Source organism: Hemibagrus wyckioides, linkage group LG16, assembly GCF_019097595.1.
Source record: "Hemibagrus wyckioides isolate EC202008001 linkage group LG16, SWU_Hwy_1.0, whole genome shotgun sequence".
Taxonomy (NCBI): Eukaryota; Metazoa; Chordata; class Actinopteri; order Siluriformes; family Bagridae; genus Hemibagrus; species Hemibagrus wyckioides.
In genome coordinates, this window is record NC_080725.1 from 238503 (window position 1) to 260536 (window position 22034).

Genomic DNA, 22034 nt, shown 5'->3' on the forward strand with positions numbered 1-22034 from the left:
ATGTCTTCATGAACTCATGAAATGAAATCATATAAGGATAGAGCCCAACATGCCAGCATATAATAATAATAATAATAATAATAAGAGGAAGAAGAAGAATACATGTAGGGAAATATCCACAAAAGAAACAGTATTTTAAAATAGTTGATTTACTTAATACTTCTCTCATATAAGAAAACAATCCAAGTTGCCTTAATTTACCAGGTGAAAGAATTAAATAAGTTTAATTAATTAATTAATTAATAATAATAAATAACCCCAGGACCATACTGTTTTAAAATAGTTGATTTATTTACTACTTCTTTACAGAACTGCTTGTGCATAGAGTAATTAAATGCTTCACATATTACATTTGAAGTCTGTGAAAGATGAAAAAAATGCATGGAAGACCAGTGGACAATAAAAACCTGGAAGAAGTCAACACTTAAACACCAAAGGGCTCCATGATAGAATTAATAACTCAACAAATAAAGTGATAGAACCAAAACAATAAGACCTGATTAAAGAACAGAAAACAAGAGAGACAATAAAATAAGATTAAAGAGAATAAGGAGATACAAAAAATGAGAACAATTTTGTTCTTAATTTTTAAACAGACCAAACCAAAATAGAATAAAATAAGAGAACTACATGTAAAAATACTACCAGGGGCTTACAGCAGGAGGAGGAAGAAGTAATAAGAAGATGAATAAAATTAACTAACTAATAATCTCTCAGTGATATCAGGATGCTGGAAGAGTGACAGCTTTAAACTTTCTGTTTTTATTTCTTTAAAAGTCCTGGCATATTCAAAAATTACCCATGTTTAATTGATTATTAAGTAATAGCAAAATAATCATAGCAAAAATCCATGCATTCATCATGAGTGAAGATGAAATAATGTGATTTGTGTGACTATCAGTGTGCTCTGAGTCAAAGCTTTATATACAGAGGTTTGTTGTAGTTCATCATTCATTACTGTGATTGCTGACAGTTTGATATATGATATAATTCAATAGCATTCACTCAGTTACTCACACCCACCCACCCAGACACCCACCCACTCACTCACCCACCCACCCACTCACTCGCTGTCTCTCTCTCATCTACTGGCAGGTTTTTGAGATGTGAAGGAAACTGGAGAAGCCAGAGAGAAACTCACAGACTCACTCACTCACTCACTTTCATTGACTGCTTTATTCTAATCAGAGTTGTGATGAATCTCTAGTTTCTAGACTATCCCCAGATCACTGGGTGTGACAGTGGACCCAGGATGGGATGCGAGTCCAACACACAAACTCAGCACCATGCACAGAAATTCCACACAGTCACCTGAGTTCAGTACCTAACCTGAGAACCTGAAGGTGTGAGGAAGCAAAGCTACCCCCTGCACCAGCATGCCACCGAGCTCAGTGTCAGGGGCACTTTAAACTGCTGTCATTCTATTCGAGAGAAAGGAATAATTAGTTAATAAATAAGAAAGAAATCTATCTAATATGAAGGCAGCCTGAAAGCAAAGGAAGAGAAGGATATATTCTGCTCATGAGAACGGTATTTCTTCATTCTTCTGTAGTCTGCCAGACCTTGTCTTGTTCTTGTGGCTTATTTTAGCAAGCTGTAAAGCTGCTGTTCCATACAGATCTAACCCAATTTAAAATACTGTGTGTGTTTTTTTTAATTCAAGGAATCAGACTTCAAGGAATCAGTGCTGTTTCTCGCTGAATTTGTGAATATTCTGCCATTTTGGGAGGTTTACTGCAGCACTGCATCACATACTGAGTGCTGAGATTACTGTTCTATTGTGTTCTGTTCCATATTTTCAAACCTCAAAGTAATTCATAGAAGAAGGGGTTGTATTAGGGGCTACAAAGCAACAGTATGAGGATAAAATTATGAGGATAACATTAATGCTTTTTTTCTCAAATGTTATAGATTTTATCATAACATCTTCCACAATCTTCTGTATGGCAGACCATCCACATGAACAGATTTAAAATTAAAATATTGATTTATTTAGCAGTGGAATGAATCTCCATCAGCGCTTTATAACACTCAGAACCAACTGGTTTCATGGATAACATTAAATGTAATGATAAACACATACAAAATATGATGTTTTTTAAAAGATGAAAATGTAATTGTTGGCATTGTTAGAATAAAAGCACTTGGAGACATGCTGTTAAAGAAAAACAATCGTCATCACACTGTCGCTGATTATTGTACTATAACAAGAATTCCTGTTGTGTTTTATTCATTACATATATTGCCTCTTTATCAAAGAACAATAGCGTCCTACCATAACAACTCGAACTCTCATAGCTCTCAGTTTGTATTAACTCGGCTGGGCCGGCTATCTGACTAACATACTCTGGCAAAATAGTGGACACTCTGTCATGGCATCACATTCCTAAGTCTTAGCATGCTTATATTATACCTTATGCACATCATCTTTACAGTAGTTTAGCAGTTGTGCCACAAAAGGTGAGTGGGAGGACATCTGAAGGTTTTAGGGCTGGGGGACAACAAGTAAAACAAAAATCCTTCGTGAAGCGTTGGCTCGGTGCATTCACCTGTTTGGGAGCTCAGAAGTTGCACCAGAGCCCAAGCACACTTACTATCATATAGAATAACAGTGAAAGGTCATTCCAATGTTCCTAAAAAGGTTATTTTTTGTTAAAATGCTTCTAATGAAACTGGTAAAACAGGGTAATGTTTAAATAAAATAGAATAATATAGAAAATAGTAATGTGATAAAAAAAATGCAGTAACAGTGAAGTGAAAATTGAATTTGCTACTCGGCTTATTGTCAATGGTCAGGTCTGTAGACGTGTAGAAAAATGACCAAGACAGTCAGTCTCTCGTTGATCATAACTTAGGCTTGCAAAAAAAAAAAAAGAAAAAGAAAAAGAAGATTTGAATAAGGATGCAGGTAAATAATGTAAAATAAATCACTGTGGCCAATCCTTAAAACCATGTACAAACAGCTCCTGGGGAAAGAATCGTCATTCAGTTTTCTTCCAGCTGGTCACTGAGAAATGTCATAGTAGTAGTCTCTCAGCCTGGGCTCCACTACCAAAAAACCTGGCCTCTCATCCGCCCTGAAGAAATAAGACAGCAATTACACGATTGTGGTGTTGTGAACTGATGTGATAGATAATGTGAGTTTCTTGTTTAAATCAGAGTTTCGAACAGCCAGGAGGTACTGGTTAGTACAGCAAATACAGCGAGACTAGCTAGGGGTGACTTATAATTACACTGGTGTAAATCTCAACACAAACTCACAGATGTGTAAAAACTAGCATCTTAGCAAGGTGAAGACTTTTACGTAGTATTTCCTATTCCCTAAACAGTTACTTTCAATTAGATTATTTAGAATTTTGAATATTTAATTGATTATACAAGTATTTATTATTTATTTATTATACAAGTATATATAGTATTTATTTATTACCTTAGAAGGGAAGAAATTACTTTTAATTGCTAAGATGCTTATGATTGCTACAATTCTCCAGAATATGATCTAATTTATCTCTGATCAATTAGACCAAGTGACGGTGATTAGCGTGTTTATACAATATATCTGTTTTCAGGAATTTATTTGGAGAATCGGGATTTAATCTACATACTGAAAACATGGCCTTATTTCTTCCTGTGATTATTCTTTTTTATATCAGGATGCAGAAAAATTCTTAAAACTCTTAACAGAATGATATATGCCTGTTACTCCAGGATCATACTTTCAAGAAATTACTTTCAATCAATGCAAGGCTAGACATAAGAATACAGGAAGTCACTCACTTGTATGTCCAGCATTTCAGCATGAGGTTGTACATCTCAGATGGGCAGTTGAGTGGAGCGGCCATCCTCTCACCGCTCTCAATCATCTGGATGACCTCATTTCCCTTCATCCCCTATAGAGTACAGATCATAGTCAGACTCAGGATTGATTCATGAGTATTTTAAGGTTCTTTGTGACATTTTGGTCAAAAATCAGTTAACCGCCTAAATGTCATCAGTATGTCATCCTGTGGCATATTGTTTATATTACAAAGACCTGGGGTGAGATTTGCAGAGATTTTTACATACAGCTTTTGAAGTGGAGAGTGTATATATTTCATTGACACAGAAACACAGTGTGTGTGTATATATATATTACATTTAGATGACTGTAACTCTGCTTGACAGTGATCATGAAGTTTAATACAAACTTTCACATACCTTGTATGGCTTCTGTCCATATGAATAAGCCTCCCACATCAGCACCCCGAAGCTCCACACGTCACTCTTACAGGAGAACTTGAAGAAGTTCATACATTCAGGTGCATACCATTTCACAGGCCACTTCCCATGACCTTTAGACTAAACAAGAGGGAATAGACATGAACAGTCAATGCCTGTTTTATCTGCTTCATAAACATTAGACACCCTTCATGCAGTTTAAATATCTGTACCAAATATCTGTTTCCACTTCCTTGTGAGATCTTCCTTGGATCTTTTAAAATGTTATTTATGAGATGATGATATTAATCCAGCAGGATTGACTGGCAGTAGATTGGGGCAGTGGTCACTCAAGTGGTTAAAGCTCTGGATTGTTGACCTGAAGATTGGGGTCCAAAGCCCCAGCGCTGCCAAGCTGCCACTTTTTGGCCCTTGAGCAAGGCCCTCAACCCTCCTCCACCCCCCACCCTCGCTCCAGAGGTGCTGTATCATGGCTGAACCTGCGCTCTGACCCCAACCCTCCAAGGATAGGAAAGAATTTCACTGTGCAGTAATGTATATGTGACAAATAAAGGCTACTTAACTTAATTGTGCTATAAGTAATTCAACAGCAAATCCTGAATAGCACTTCTGCTACTGTCCATCCAAAATGTTCATCAATTCCTGACTCTGACACTGTACTGAACAGAAGGTTGTATGTTTAAACTGGAGTTCTGCCAGAAAATTATGGTTTCTGAACATCTCAGCTATGTTTAATTTATTCACTGACACTTTGTATTCTCTCGCATCACTTTGATTAAAGCATCTGGTGAATAAATCCACTGAAATCCAAAATATATTCTGTCACCGAGGGTTAGATTACACATACTTCATCTTCACTTCAGCTCTAAGAAAAGTCTTTTGGAGGTGAAGCATACCTCGTAATAATCATGCTCACTGGTGAGGGCTTTGGACAGGCCAAAGTCGCTGATTTTTGCATAGTGCTGTGTGACTAGCAGCACGTTGCGGGCTGCCAGGTCTCTGTGAACAAAGTTATGCTCCTCCAGGTACTTCATCCCCATAGAGACCTGATGCACAAGCTCAGTGACGTTTTTAATTGCAAGTCTGTGTGAAAAACAAGGAGCAGAAGTCACACCACAATGTCCCGTCTGGGCATTCTTTCATTTATTCATTAAATTCAGGATAAACATCATAACTAAATGTGTGAATGGTTTTCACTTAAAACATTCTCAAAACTTTTATTCCAATTTGCACTGTCTATGCAGGACCAAAGCTTTTTGTGTTGGATTTATTTTAGCTCTGTTTTTTAGTTTTCCACACTGGTTATTTCCTTTTTCCTAAATAATTGGATTTTCATGCTAATAGAAAGCTTTTTCATGCTAATAGCTAATAGCTAGCAGAAGAAGTTATTAGCCTTTCACCATGTAAGAGGGGGAAAATTGAGTGTGTTTGAACGTTGCCGTACGTAAGACTTGCCCTACATAAAACAAAGTAAACACTTTTGTAATTTACTAGACACCTTATCAAGAAACATGCAGATAACCTTTGATAATAAAGCTGATTACTGTGGTATGTGTTCTGTAATATTCAGGCTCTGTTGCAATCTGTTTTGAAGAGAAATATCTTTAAATGAATATGGTTTATTATTTCTTTGCCTAAGAAACTAACAAGGTGAAAACCTTTTATTTTTGCCTCTTAATACGAAATCTTCCAGACCTGGATTGTGTTTTAATCTTAAACATATTTCATCCCTCATTGGATTCCTCAGTGCAATCAGATGAGTGGTCAAGTGTCTTGAAGATTCATGAGCTGATTAAAGAATAATGTTCTATCTCCATGACTTGCCATTGCACAATATTTTAGTATAACCTGCAGGACTGATATTTTGAGGTGAGGGCTCTGTGATGCTAAAAGATTAATATTATCATACCTGTTCTTTTGCAGGTATTTGTTCAGAGGTCCGAGCTCAGCCAGCTCCATGACTAACATGAGGTTCTCGGCGTCACAGATGCCAATCATACGCACTATGTAGGGGTTGTCCAGCTGCTGCATGACTTCAGCCTCGCGAAGCATTTCATCTCTTACTGCAGCATTGTTATCATCATTTTTCAGGATCTTTACTGCTACCTGTTTTTGTATTCTGCAGGACACACACACACACACACACACACACAATTAAATCCAGTGAGACACCTGTCAAAGTGAAGCATTTCATGCTGAATGACAGATTTCTGAGAAAGTTTAATTTAGACTTTGGAGTTTTATATCTGTAATTTAAAACGGTAATATAACTGAGCTGTAATCTAATACAGCAAATGTGTTTACCCCCAAGTCATCAGTTGTTTGTACGTGTACGTGTTGCCACTTGAATAAGATTCATTCAAGATTCAATATTCAAGAAGCTTTATTGTCATTTCCCCCACATATATCTGACGCAGTACATAGTGAAATGAAACAACGTTTCTCCAGGACCTGGTGCTACAGAAACATACAACATAAAGATCAAACACAAAACACCACCACAGAGCTAGGACAGGAGATTGTCTTAGACACGTAAAGTGCACAGTGTGCAGCTAGGTGCAAACAGAGCAATGACAAGACAGTGTGAAAAACAAGAAGTACCAAAAAAACCAACAACACAACAACACAGGACACTTAGCACCGAAAAAAGGTGATGTATAGCTTTGGGACCTGACAACATGTATTGTGCAAAAATACAATAGCAGCAGTTGAGGTAGTGCAAAATAGAAATAAACATAAATAACATAAATATAAATATAGCAGCAGATGTAATACAGGTGAGAGAGATATATAGTTATTTCATATATATATATATATATATATATATATATATACTACTGTTACTACATGTAAATCAACACTGTTACTACATGCAACTCAAATAAATATATCACATTTTTTACTCTGTAGGTTGCATATCCTGTACTATTACTACATATAACATATTGCACATCACATTATATTACCTATTTCTTTTTTAATTATTATTTGTTTTCATTTTTCATTATCTGATTTCTGGGGTCAAATCCTTGGTTTTGTATTTGTTCTGTAGCTAGCGTTTCCATTTGTAATTACCTATGCCTCTAGTGACCACTGCAGAGCAATTTGAGATGAAAACCCTTTCTGCTTTTTGTCTATAAACCTACAGTGGAATTGTAAAAAAGCTGATTCTCACAATATGATCTCATTAAAAGTGCACTACACCAGACGGTAATTCTTATTTATTCATACATATGATGAAACCCTCAGTTTAAAGATGTCTTATGATTTCCACCTTCACAGATGTTCATAATCCAAAAATCAGTATCCATGTAGCCTGCACATGGACCATAATCCTGATGAATTTGATTCAGCTAATCAATGAACAGTCTTATGTAAGAGAAGTGAAAATAATAAACTGCAGAACAAAGAGTTAGTGCACTGGACAACTCACTTCCTCATCTGGTAGGTGCCCCTAAGAACTGTGCCAAAATTGCCTGAGCCAAGCTCTCCATCCTCCAGGATCAAGTTTTTTCGGTCCACTGTGGTTGAGCGTAGTTCATCAGGGTCAGCATATGGACTCTCATACACCTCAGTGCTCATGGGTAAATCCTCTGTGTTTGCATGTACAGAGTAAAAAAACAGAAGGGAAACTCAGTCATTTCCTGTCAGCAGCATCATAGCTATAAAACATGTTGAGTGTATTCACCTGGTGATATACAGCTCTGGAAAAAATAAGAGCCCACTGCAAAATAATCAGTTTCATATGTTTTTTTTTCTTCCAGGGTCATGTATTGGTGAGATGAAGAGTTTTGTTTGATTTTTTGTGAACTGATGACAATATTTCTCCTAAATTCAAAATATAACTATTGTTATTTAGAGTGTATATTTAAAGGAAATGACATCACATCAAAATAACCCAAGATTATGCAGTATTACAGAGCTTTAATAACTCAAATAAAACAAAATGCTAATAATTTGTAAACAGATTGTGTTAATGCTTTGGCTAAATAACATTAAGAGATCAGTATTTGGTGGAATAACCCCGATCTGCATGGGTTTTGGCTCCATGATCTCCTCCAGTTTCTCACACTGCTGTTGGGGAACTTTATACCACTCTTTTTGCAAAAAAAAACAAACAGCTCAGCTTTACTTGATGGTTTGTGATCATCCATCTTCCTCTTGATGACATTCCAGAGGTTTTCAATAGGGTTCACATCTGGAGATTGGGCAGTGCTCTCTTATTTTTTTTCCAGAGCTGTATATGAATATCATGGGCTGATTAGGGATGGCCACTAACCTGTGGTAGGTACTGTTGCCCTCGGAGCGTAATGATTATCCGTCTCATGACTTTTGCGAATGTATGACGTAAGCTGTAGGTATACAAGATAATAAACAGATTAGATTGGTAAAGATATCATCTAATTCACAAGTTCCCAACTCTGGACCTGAAGTACACCTTCTCCTGCACATTTTCATGTGTGACCCTGCTCTAGCACAACCACTTCTACTCAGTTGAAGGGTTGATTAATTAGCTGATTACTAAAATGAGGTGTGTTAGAAAATGTGCAGGCTACTCCAGGACCAGTGTTGGAATCCTGTGATCTAATTAGATACACAGACACACGTTGGCTAATTACAGTCTTTCCTGAATGCTTACGTGATGATATTGGCACAGATTTCTCAATAGCTTCATTTTTCTTTCCCCAACCCATAGAAGTCTTCTCTTTACAAACTTTTTTTTTCTGCTCCACCTTCAAGCATTTCAAAAACCTCACAAACAAGTCTCATGCTATAATTTGTGAGAGCTATGACATAAAATGCATGCAGTTGGAAATCAGTGAAAGGACACTGACCTTACTAGGGCAAACATCTAAGATCTTTTCTTTACACCTCTTTAACGCTGTCTATGAAATGAGAAAAATGAAGTCAAAATGTTAATTTCTATAGACAATAAAATACAAAGGCAGTGAGATACGTGTTTCTGCGAAAGTACAATACATGTAAGAGGAATTTATATGCAGGAATGCCACAGAATAATACATGACATGATTACTGCCAGCCGAGGGTTCAGCCAGAGAGCTTTCAATCGGGACGATACTCTTGATTATAGAAGTTGGAAGCAGTCCCAATGGAAAATTTATATTACATTTGATCTGAATATGGGAGAAGCAGAAGTTTTTTCAATGATTGACAACAAAATTCTCTGGCTGAATAGAAAAGAGATGACACATTCTGCAGACTTATTATCTTCATAAATGAACTTATTTTATTTCTTTATTTGGATTTGGATTTTCTTTATCTTGAAGTATTGAGTATTTTGGTTGGATGGTTGGTTCATTCATTTAGTGGCCAGTTGCAATTTTGTTTTCTATTTTTTTAAAAAAAAGGGTTACATTTCTACGCAGTTCTATCTGTAAGTCTGTACAATTGTGATATAAATATTTCACTTTTATTCCCCTGGATTATGAAGCCAGCGTTTTAATTTGCTGAATGTGTGTAGAATTTCAAGAAATGTCTTTCAGAGCAGAGCACTGAGCACTGTTTCACTGAGTTATTTGTAAGCAAGTGAGAAAAACTGTAATGGCACATTGTGTCCATGAAATGGCACACAAGCGAATCACACTGTTTCCCAGTCTCCTTCATGGCCTTTTTTGCATAAAGCATGGCTTTAGTGGATTTATAGATTTCTGTTGGAAGACCATGAAAGAGAAGAGAATCTGAGTCTGTAAATAAGTCAAAAAAAGCCACATGATAAACTCATCACACATAAAGAAATGATAAGAGGTACACTCTTAGAAAAAAATGGTGCTGTAAATAGTTATGGGTTCTCATTAGAAAACACTTTTTGGTTCAGCATAGAACCTTTAAGGGTTCCTCCACAAACCAAAGGATCCCCTAGGATTCTAGAGGCAACCTTTTTTTCTAAGAGCGTAGGAAGATTGATGATTAATTGAAACTAATGAAAAAAAGCTGAATATGAGACAAGAAATCATCTGAACTGATTTTGCTAGGTAGTAATGAGGTCTGTAAAGGACAGCAATAGGGCGGTTTTCTTTTTTAATCTTGTGTCATTTTGGCCCTTTGTCAGCATGATTTCCCAGTGAGCACTAGGTGGCACTATAACTTATATAAACCATGATGCAGATCTTCTGTTCAGTGACTTGATGGTAGGGTTTTTTGTACACTGACACTCAACACAAGTCAAACATTTGGACACACCTGACTACATCAAACCAACATTCACACTAGCAGGTGACATAGTGACGGACGATCATGCATCATCTATGTATGTATGTGACACTGTTCTGTTATTTTAGCAGCAGCATTTATGAATGAAGATATTGTCTATTCTATGCAGTTTAGTAGGTAGGTATGGTGTAGCGGCAAAACCAAATGATTGGTTTCCTCTGTGTGATCCGAAATGTCTTCACTTCCCCAGTCACAGCTTTACTTATTACCTCCAGTTACTTATTTTGACAAACGAAAATGGAAGAAAAACCTATTAAACATGTATAGAGACGTGAAGAAAAAAAAAAAGCTAGATAGGAAGTAGCAAAGATCTTCAGTGAGCTAGGGAGTGATCTACCATTCAGCTAGCTTGTGCATAATCTCAAAACAAAGCTAGTAAATAATCTAGCACATAACAGGTAAATCATACAATCGATCTGCACCCTGATTAGTGCATTTCTTCATTTTCTTTATAACTAGGTAGCTGTAGAAGCTATATATAGCTACACCTATTTCTCATTAGAACTAGAATCGGTAAAAGACAGACAGTGTGTGCACATAAATAACCACAGTAGCAACATCTACTTTCACACATTCTTAGGCACTGTATAATTTCACATGTTGAAATTTAACAGCAGTGCACACCCTATCACTACTAGGTGTGTCCAAAACATTTGACTGGTATTGACTGGAGTATGAAGTTCCACCTATTTAGCATTGCATATCGAATATCAGTGTGTAAAACTGAAGAAATAATGGAATTGATCACTATTTTGTGAGCATATACTAAAGAAACATGTGTTAGAGAAATATTTTCATAGCTGATATGTGCACTGAACATGCTGTCAAGGCCAAGAGATTGAACCTGACATGGGCACCAGTCAGTAAAGGGATGATGAATGATGGACTTGCTGTTGTGGAGATGAAGTGCAGGTGAGTGGAGGAAGAGATAAGAGAGTGCAGATGAGATGGGTGTAGGCAACCAAAGACGGATTAGCAGGGAAAAACCACACATAGTGGCTGATGACAGCCATGCAGACATTGTACCACCGGGGGAGACAGGAGGGGATGGTATATCTGTGCACCTTTTTGAGACCAGGTTTGGGGAAGGAAGCGGATCTGAATCTGGAGAGAATTCCACTTGTGCCACCCAGCTAGAAAACCACAGTTTTGAAGAGGATAAAGTTATTGTACTGAACACTGTGACCCATGCACCAGCATTAGGAATAATATTAATGGCATAATAAGAAAGAATGCATTCATGCAATTAGTTATCCAGAAGGATCCAAGGTGTACTGAAAGCCTAAATATGAATGAAAAAAAAATTAGTGACATTTCATTCATTCATTAAGCTTAAAATGCATCGTTTCTCCTGAAGCATCAGCTTCTACCAGGGAGCTTTGTGTCAATATACAGCAAAGTTTATGGCAGCTTGTGCTTAAATAACATTATTCTTTCATATCCTTTCTCAGTTTGTTTTAATACTACTTAAATCTTGTTTTCTGTGGCACAATATAATCATGACTGGTCAAAGTTATTATAGTGTAATTATTGTATTACTTTTCTTCTTTTAAACTTGCACTCCTTATTCTTAATGTGATAATGATGGTAGAGGAATACTCACATCTGGATGGTTTCCAGGAAGTTCAGGTGGCCCTGAGCACAAAAAACATGAACATTAATAAACTTAAATTGTACCTAATTATCCATCTTAAACACCTTATCTACATTAACACCTTCTCTACATCAACACCTTATCTACTTCAACACCTTATCCAATTCATACATCCATTCATCCATTCATCCATCCATCCACCCGTACAACGAACCATTTATAGACTATGTATTCAATTATCCATCGTCCATCCCTCTATACAATTAGCCATCTATAAATCACCCCTAATCCTAGGTACTTATACATTATCCACCCATACAACAAGGCATTTATACATCATCCATCACCTCATACAACCATCCATCCATTCATCCATCCATCAATCCATACAGCCAGTCATTTATACATTATTCATTCATCCATCTATTCATCCATCCATCCAAGCAGCCATTTATACATCATCCATACATTCATTTAACAAACCAACTAACCATATATTATCTCTCTATTCATTCCACCTGCTGACCATCCAACAATTTATCCAATCCTTCCTTTCTCCTTTCTGCCAAACAACTGTATAATTTATACATACATTTATCCATCCAGGCATCCATTCATACACCCATCAACCCACCCATCCATCCATCTATCCCTCCATCTGTTTAACCATCCAACTATTCAACCATCTATTCATCCATCTGCACAATCAAAAATAAATAAATTCATTCATTCATTAACTCATCCATCCACAAGCCTTGAGAGTACAGATGGCTACCTTCGGGTCGTGGACAGGGATCAGTCAGCACCCGGAGCAGGCCATCAGGTTTGTATGAATAATGCTCCACCAGCTACAAGTAGAAATATAAATGATTCAAATGGTTTGAATGTAAAAAATCCACAACCAAACCACCTATAGTTTCAATGAAACATTCTATATTAGTGGCTCATAGAAATTCATTTGAATAAATTAGTTAAAATGATGGACACAAATCCAAATTTTGTAATGCATAAATATTGAGTGATCAGATCAGAATATTAAACTCTAAAATGATTGAATTAGCTTCCTGTATACATTCAGTACCTGCCAAAGTGTGTCAAACTTTTTCCCATCAGGAATGGAGAGTTTGCCAGCTTTGTCCCTGTCAATGCGATAGTGCATGACTTGGCCATTGTGGAGGAGACAGAGTGCGTAGGAGCCATTGTTATCTCGCTGACGAATTCTGTCGAGTTGAGAAAAAACAAGGAGATAGGACAGAATAATAAAGCAGGCCACTACTGTAGTGCATGCCACTAAGTGACACTGGGTCAGTTTCTGTTTACACATTTATTTTCAGCTTTAGACAACCGAGAGACTGAAAAGAGAGAAAAGAAGTTTCACATATATTCATTGAAAAGGTCACTGTAATTAAACATCACAGAAAAAGAGTTATTATTCTCAAAAGGAAGAACTGCTTCTTCTGTTATGTTGAAATTTACAGACCGGTGACAAATTAAAGGAAAAAGAGTGTCTCATTTTAATTCTGAGGGCATTTTGCTGGTATATGCTACAACTTTCACGGTTACCAGCTCTGAACACCAGTGCATGATTTCAGACAGCATTATACAACACCACTATTCAAACACCAATTTACAAAACAATTTTTGGAAGAATAGTGGTCATCCCTCCAGTCAGTAGAGTTCCAGGGACCAGTATCTGTGCCAAGGTGACCTGAAACTGTTCTGTTGTCTTGTGGTGGAATTGAATTTTAAAATAATTATATTTTATTTCATATTTTCAACATGGTAAAAAACTAGTTGGCCACAAAGGCATTTCCTCATGACAGCTTAATTGTGTGCATGCACACGTAATTCTTAATGCAATTACAATATGTATTTTGTTGGCCAAAATTCTCTCTCTTACTCACACACAAACACATACACACTCTCTCTCTCTCTCTCTCTCTCTCTCTCTCTCTCTCAAATGTCTCATGACTCCACCTCCCACTAGTTCTTTGGTCATTTCAGGAAGTCCTGTACAACAGTCTGAGAGCGGAAACCACAGTGTGTGCCTGTTTCTGCTTCTCTCTCTCTTTCTGTCTCTCTTTCACCCCCTCAGCCGTTTTGTCTGTGGGTGTTGTATGATGTGTAAGCACATAGCCATAAAAAGACTCACAGAGAGTCCACTCTGAAACAGAAACATTCTCCAGTTCGACTGAAAAATGATCACCAATCTACACTCACAGAAAAACTAAAATAGTTCAGTTCTTCTGTATAAATTCACTGAAATGCTAGTAATTTGACTTTTTAAGTATTTACAATGTACAATTTATAATTTAAGGAGAATTTAATTTATGAATTATATAAAGCTTACAGTGAGAAGGTAATGCTATTGCTACCAATATGAAGAACCTGAAAAATTATAATAATATAATTATTGCTTCTAGAAATATCAATTACTTACTATGCAGTAAAAAGCAATTAAAAGCATGTAAGTAAATAAATAAACTTGAAAGAGAAGGTAACCTTCAGATCGTGCTTAATATCTCTGGCAATTTACATTTGCTATTCTACACACATTATTTATTATTAATTATTTTGAACTCCTTGTAAAAATAATGACTAGCCTTTCAACATATAGCATTAATAATTACATATTAGGGATAATGGCTAAAAAATTATTCTGCAGCACCTCTTTTAGACTTTTTTTTATTTCCCTCCTTGCGAGAGATAGATCTGTTTTCTGTACTTACAGAAACTTGCCATTGGTGGGACGGTTATTGAGTAAACGTGGCTCTGAGTCTTCCCGGGATATGGTCCCGTGAAACCAGGGCATCTTCTCGTGTGCTGTGGTGGCAATCAGCTTCTCCAACTGAGGCCTCTGACTGATGATAGCCTGCTCCAGTGAGTGACCCTGATAAAAACACAATGCATTACACAATATTGACAAAAATAAAAGATTAAACAAAAACACAAAAACATTTTCATGCACAGTTTGAGCACTTATTATTAAAAAAATCTCTTAAAATATTTGATGCATAATTCATTTGTTTGATTTCTTTTTTTTTTTTTTTTTAATAAATTCACAGCAAACATAAAATTGTTTGGTCCTTGTTTATGACCATTTCACAGAGAAAAATTCTTTCAGTTAACACTTCCACTTTGTCAGTTCCAGTTAGCCTTCTCAAAAAGTGGAAGTTTTAGTAAACCACAAAAATATGACCAGGCTTGTTCTTAGAAAACCAAGGAAAACCTATGGGTTACTGGTATCTTGTGGTTGCTTATGGATTACTCTGGATTGTTTATTAAGAGAAAAAAACCCTTTAGAAAATCCTGTTTAATTTTGTCCTGTTTGTCTAATCTTGGTCAGATTTAGTTCAGTGAGATGGATGTTGAGAAGCAACACAGAAACATGGACAGGTCTGGTGATTTACAGCAACTGCTAGTTTTATGAAAGAAATGAATCAAAAGGTGCAATTGAAGTGTAAACCCAATAAAACAATAACTCTTGTCTGACAGCAAAAGACATTCACTTCTGTTATGTAAGGTCAGCATGTTAGAGTGAAGACGAGGAGATTTTCAGGAAGTCAGTAAAAGGAAATCAGTAAGGAGCTTAACACTACAGAGCACTGTTTTTTATTTAGTTTAATCTGATCATTTATTTGTAATAAACATTTATTTAAAACATGCTTAATATGTGATGCACTTTAAGTTAGAAAAAAAACACATCACATTAGAGAAGGAAATAGCTGAATAGATAAATAAAAGATTTACAATCACACACCACTGGGATCAGCATCAAACATCTGAAACAATCAGAAAGTTTTGATAAGCTTCTCTGTTTTTCCCGTGTGTGAAGATATATGAACGAATAAATTAATGGTGACATTTAATTAAAATCACAATACTTTTAAGACACTGAATATATGTGTTGTTTTTGACATTAAAGTAATTATTTAAACATTTATTATACACAAAAATTTGAAACTAATGCTAAAACCCACTGAAAGTGAGAGGGCGTTGTGATTGGTGGAGAGTTTGTGAAAGTCCCGCCCCTCCGTTCTGCCTGTAGTCTTCAGCGAGCGTTGAGTTCATGGCATTATGTTGTGTTGTGTGACAAATCTTCATGTTTTTATTTAAAGTTTGAACTCTTTAATGGTTTGTGAAAATACTCAGATAAAATCCACATCCATACGCCATCACACACCTTGTTTTATTTGTTTTGTTTTTTGTTTCCGTTAGTACCAAAAAGCTCTCAGGCATTTTTAGTAAAGCTGCACTGTGAAATTATTACAGTAAACTGTACAGTAATTCTACAGTAACAGAGTAAAGTATTTGTCATTGTTTACAGTATATTACTGTATGGATCCGTCTACCATGTTATATTCCATGTTAAATTAGTACAATACTTATAAGCATAATTACAATATAAAATATGACCAGAATTCAGTAGATTTGCTCATTTGGCAGGATGCAACAGAGCAGATGGTCCCAAGAACACATGACCTCAAAGCCTTACACACTGATTTATTGATTTTTTGGCTCAGCCAGCTTCACTGTTTTTACTTTTTCATATACATTTAGACTCAAGGTTGACACCAGGAGAGTATTTATTTTATTTATTCTCACCCTGCAAAAACATTAGATATGCATTGTGTTTTCTGTTATTTTAAGTCACCTATCCAACTGCCTATGGTAAAATCCTGTAAAATCATGAAACTGTTTTTGATGTACATATCTAGAATTTATTTCTACAGTATAGAGCTCTATACAGACTTAAAAGCCGTTGTTAATGAAGTATTATCCCCCCATATGTTATGTTAAGTGAATTAAAAGCCTAGGTACAGTGATGTAGTCCTTTTGCTAATCATTCACAATCCTGTATATTTACCAAGACACTCATTATTATTAAAAGATGGGAACATCCACGATATAAGGTTTATTATATTATTCAAATATAATTCAATTTGATTAGATTATTCAAAACATTTCATGACATTTGAGCAAAATTTCAGTGTACATGTTTACTCCCAACCATGTTGAACTGGACTAAGACGCAAACATGGTAGACATGGTTCGACTCATGGTATGGGTCTTATTTCAGGTCAGTTTTCTACATTTCAGACAAAACACTAGCACTAACCTTCAGTTTCCATGTCTGCTGCACGTACTGCCTGATGAGCTTCTCCTTCAGATCCTCGAAAGCCCCCACCTTGGGTTCGACGCCACGGGGCCGATTGCAGGGCTTTTTCAGCAGACAAACCAGGCCGTCAGACTCCTGCGCATGGTACTCGACCACGTCCACTGGACTGCGGTGGGATTTTCCACCTGCTATGGCGTATGTGTCGTTCATCTCCCTTTCGATGGTGTAGTGGTAGCACTGATGGCTGTAGGCCACAGACAGTGCAAAGCCACCCAGGTAGTTGCGGCTCTGACGGAGCAGGTAGAGGCCGTTGCTCATGCCTGCTTGCCTCAGGTAGTCCTCAGCTTCTTCTCTAGTGATGTTACCATAGAAATATGGCAAGCCTTGCACCAGGTCTGCCATGACTGCTCACTCACCTCTGACTGCCCGAAGAAGTCCTACTTACTCGTTACCTGTAAAAGAATTAGAACAGTTTTATTTCTTAATTTATTTGTTTTTATGGCCATGACAGCATCTATGGCTATTTTCATGGCAAGATCAGTGTATTATACAGTAAAACATAGTATTAACATGCAAAAACAAAATTAGTAACAAACATTATATAAGATTCTTCATGTCGATATTAAAAATAACTTAAAATTATTACTGATAAAACATTTTTAAAGACGCCTATTAAGGAGCTTCTGAATAAAAAAGTTGTCTAGTGGCATTCAAGGCAGTACAATAAAAATGCTTTGCGGAAAGAGGATTTGGGCTAGTTTTATTAAAGGTGGGATATTATATGATCTAGGGTTAAGATTTGAGTTGCATCTTGATGAACCAAAAACCTGATAATGTATATTCTCTTTGAAATATTCTCATGTGCTTGGCCAATCTGTTACTTTCTGAGAAAAACTGTCTTTCTTGTGGTTATTTGTTTTATTCTATTAAGTGACTGCATCATTATACATGACCTGACCAGTGACCAATAACTGGGTTTTCTTTCTGGAGTTTAGTTTTGAAGCAATATTTATTCAGCACAAACATAACAGTATGTATACAAAATGCTAATATTTACTTGAACTTAGCCCTATATACACTGCATCTGAGTTTTTCTGTAGAACCAACAACCCATAAAATCATAAGCATTGATGTAAACCTGTGATCTGAATTACAGCCAGAAGCACAGAGATGCTTTAATAGAAAATCAATCAATGCATTTATACCTGATCTGATTTGATCTTTCAGTAGAGGAATAAACTAAATGGTCGTATTATTAGTGAACAGGTTTATGTTGGTAATTATTAAAGCTATATATCAGGACTTCATACAGACATCCACAGACATCCAGCTGTCACTAAAGTACAATAAATCCACCGAGTGAATGTAAAGACTAAGATGTCTAAAATTTTTATTTCATCTCATTTCTTTGTCTGTAGCGCTTATCCGATCTATACTCGGGTCACGGGGAGCCTGTGTCTCAGGCGTCATCAGGCATCAAGGCAGGATACACCCTGGACGGATCGCACACACACTCATTCACTCACGCAATCACACACTTGTAGAGACTCCAATCAGCCTAGAAGCATGTCTTTTGGACTGTGGGAGGAAACCGGAGCACCCAGAGGAAACCCACCAAGCACGGGGAGAACATGCAAACTCCACACACACACAGACATAAAATCTTTTTTTTAAACTATCAAAAGTATATAGAGGTCAGTTGTGATTACTAGCCATTACAAAGACAAGAAAAATCTGTAACCATCACTGGGTTTGTTTAGTTTAGTTTGGTTTTGGCAGAGTAACAGAGTTGGCTTGGGTTTTCTTATAGATGTGCTGTTCTGGTTTTTTTTTATTAACCTTTATCACTTTCTGTATTTGTTAGAGTTTACTGTGTTGTATAGGTGATATATGTTGTTATATTTGTGATAATGATTTTAGTTTAAATATCATAAACAGCACTTAACTCAATAATGCAGAAATATATCAGCTGCATTGAATTAATAATATTTTTTTACATTAAAAAGAAATTAAATTACTGACTGACTCACACAAAGTTTGTAAAATGAATAATTTCCCAAAACTCACAATTACGATCACTACACTTCACGACACACTTCACGACACACTTCACGACACACTTCACGACACACTTCACGATACACTTCACGACACACTTCACGACACACTTCACGACACACTTCACGACACACTTCACGACACACTTCACACTACACTTCACACTGAAGTTACTGAATAATTCCTGTATAATAATTGAGAATATGCTTCAGGTTGAAGGCTGAGATGTTAAAGCATTTCCGTCACACCTCACTAGGGTCTTGTATTTAAATGTTAGCACAGTGCTATTTAATACTTCAGTTTGATTAGTCAGAAATTGGTGAAGTTTTTTTTAATTCATATTTTTATTTTTCATACTCTTATTTAAGCTTAATAATAACTATATTTAAAAATGTGTTATTAAACAAAGACTTAATTTATATGGTAATGCTTTCTGTAATGAGTCTCCAGTGCTGTGTAACGTCAGTTTTCTGGAGGACTTTCTGTTTTCTTAGTAACATGACAAGCTGCTTTTTGAGAGCGAGAGAGAGAGAGAGAGAGAAAGGAGAAGCTGGTGAGGAAACGACTGTTTATAGGTGTTATAACATCTTATAACAGGAACTGACTTGTTTCTCGGACGTTCCACAACTTTAATCTATTAATAGGTGTTGTCCTTTCATACACTGAACATTGTAACTATTGAAATGTTGCTGTGGTAAAAAAGAAATAAAACACTTAACCAGCTCCATAATCATCTTCATGTCATGCTGCCACCACCATGATGATATCACACCACCACGGTGTTAATTATATTAGTATAATGTCCTGTCATGTATTATTATTTAATTGTCTTTGAGAATTAGGCACTCTTTAAAGCCGCACTTATTACAATTAAAATAATTACACTAATTATGCCATCATACATGCAAAATGTGTGCAGCCAGAAATGTAAAAAAAATCAGCACAAAGGTTTGTATCTTCTTGTCCTTTTTAGTCACAGTTCACATGAACAGCCCGGCTCTGAAAATCTCAACGCACCGTTTAAACATGAAAGAGAGGAAGACGAGTGCAGGTAGCAGTGAAGTCCTCCTGACATGCAGCCACAACCACAAACATTTCCATAAAATGCAGTCTAGCTTTAGTGGCCCTAAATGGCATTGCTCAGTTAGAGTCATCTCATGCCGAGCAGGAAGAAGCACACAAAAAGCGTAAAAGAATGCAAAACATTACAGATTTTTTGTCACAAAGGAACTCATCTGAACAACATTGCTTCACTGATCCGAAGCTTATCGATGAGATCTAAATGAAGAAAATGATCTACTGCTGAAGACATCTGATAACACCACCTGCTACATTTATCTGCACTTATCTCCACCGCTGCATTAAAATAGCACTGTACACGACATCATGTGCGCTGATATTCCTCACTATTTATGAAAATAGGCATCTATATCCAGTTGCTCAAATGAAAAACCACGTACAGAATAAATACAAAATAAATCAGTAATACCCCACACACATGTCTCTAACCTACTTGAGTTTGGCTTTGGATAAATCAATAATCAATAGTCAGATTAATCAGAATTAATAATCTTATTTAATCCACAGGGAAGTGAATATTAATTTGGCCTGTTAAGGAAAAACGTTGTTGAAAAGGTTATTTTGGAGTGCTATGTAGTAAGTTCATGATAAAAATGACATGGTACATATTATTAGACATGTAATGAGTTATGTGTCTATTTTCCAGTGACATATCAGTCAGGCATAATTAGACTGAAGAGAGTCATAATTAAAACTGAAGAAAACTGAAGATTCCAGTTTTAGACCAGAACGAACATGGTACTACTCAACAATTGTGCTTAAATATCAGTCAACAAAATATAAGTTTTATAAATAGACATTTTTATATTATTAAAATTTTTCATAATAGCTTCAAGTATTCAGTAAGGTAGAATTCAACCTTTTAAAGTTTTGCTTCAAAGCAACTAAAGAATAATCAGATATGTTAACCCACAACACACACACACACACACACACACCTGCTTCAAGATGTGAAAATTAAAGACTGTCTAATTCACAAACAGAAATTTATAGAATAGAGTTATATTTTGTTTACAGATCCCGAGAACGCAGATGTCTCTCAGCAGTATTCCAGCCTCATCACTAACTAGAGCGTTTTTAAAAATTTGCTCATTAATAACAGATTATAGCTGGAGAGCTATCTATAAAAATCTTAACACCAGTCAATAAAGGAATTAAACATAAATCACATAAACACAAATGTTTGGGATCAATAAAACACAAGTTTAATTCAAGAGAATTTAAGAGATCCACAATTATCTATACCTGCTTCTCTAGATTTCTGAATTAAATCATGACTTTACTTTCAAAATTTTCACATAATAAACAGAATTCTATATTTGTTAGGAAATAAAGATGTATTGAAATAGATCTTTACCTTATACACGGAGTCTTAACTCTCTTCTACATGAGGCTGTGTGACTGCGCTGTGGCAACCATGTTGAAGCTCTCTTTAGCTCGACAGGATGTGGTATGGCCAAAGAGTCTATGGATAGTTCAAACGATGCAGAAATATTTAGACCACTGGCTCAAGAAAGTAAGAATCTTTAAACCCGACGAGTCAGGTGACTATTATCTAAAACTTATTGCTGGAAATTCAGTCTCTGAATCTAATTACATAAAAGTTGTCACAGAATTTAAAAGCAGTGCTATTTAAGTGGTAGTTTTAGTGAGCTTCCTCATTTTAACTTACTTGTAGCTACTTCCTTTGGTGTTTTTTTCTAGCCCTGACTTCCCCTTTTATCTAAAATGAAG

General features: G+C 36.1%; 1 protein-coding gene across 5 annotated transcripts; it reads right to left on the reverse strand.

The window, feature by feature from the left end:
• Positions 1–1968: 1968 nt before the first annotated feature.
• syk (spleen tyrosine kinase) lies at positions 1969–21938 on the reverse strand. Of its 5 annotated transcripts, XM_058411333.1 has the most exons (15): positions 21658–21932; positions 17163–17614; positions 14773–14933; positions 13125–13263; positions 12819–12891; positions 12053–12084; positions 11514–11582; positions 9054–9104; positions 8498–8570; positions 7652–7811; positions 6128–6337; positions 5115–5301; positions 4198–4338; positions 3778–3890; positions 1969–3077 (listed from the first exon to the last, which is right to left on the reverse strand). In XM_058411333.1, the coding sequence occupies exons 2-15, from the start codon at positions 17562–17564 to the stop codon at positions 3005–3007; spliced, it is 1884 nt and encodes a 627-aa protein (XP_058267316.1). In that variant the 5' UTR covers positions 17565–17614; positions 21658–21932; the 3' UTR covers positions 1969–3004. The 5 variants fall into 5 exon arrangements, with proteins under 5 accessions (XP_058267316.1, XP_058267318.1, XP_058267317.1 ...); XM_058411335.1 differs by lacking the exon at positions 11514–11582; XM_058411334.1 differs by lacking the exon at positions 9054–9104 and having other exon boundaries at positions 21658–21931.
• Positions 21939–22034: the final 96 nt, after the last annotated feature.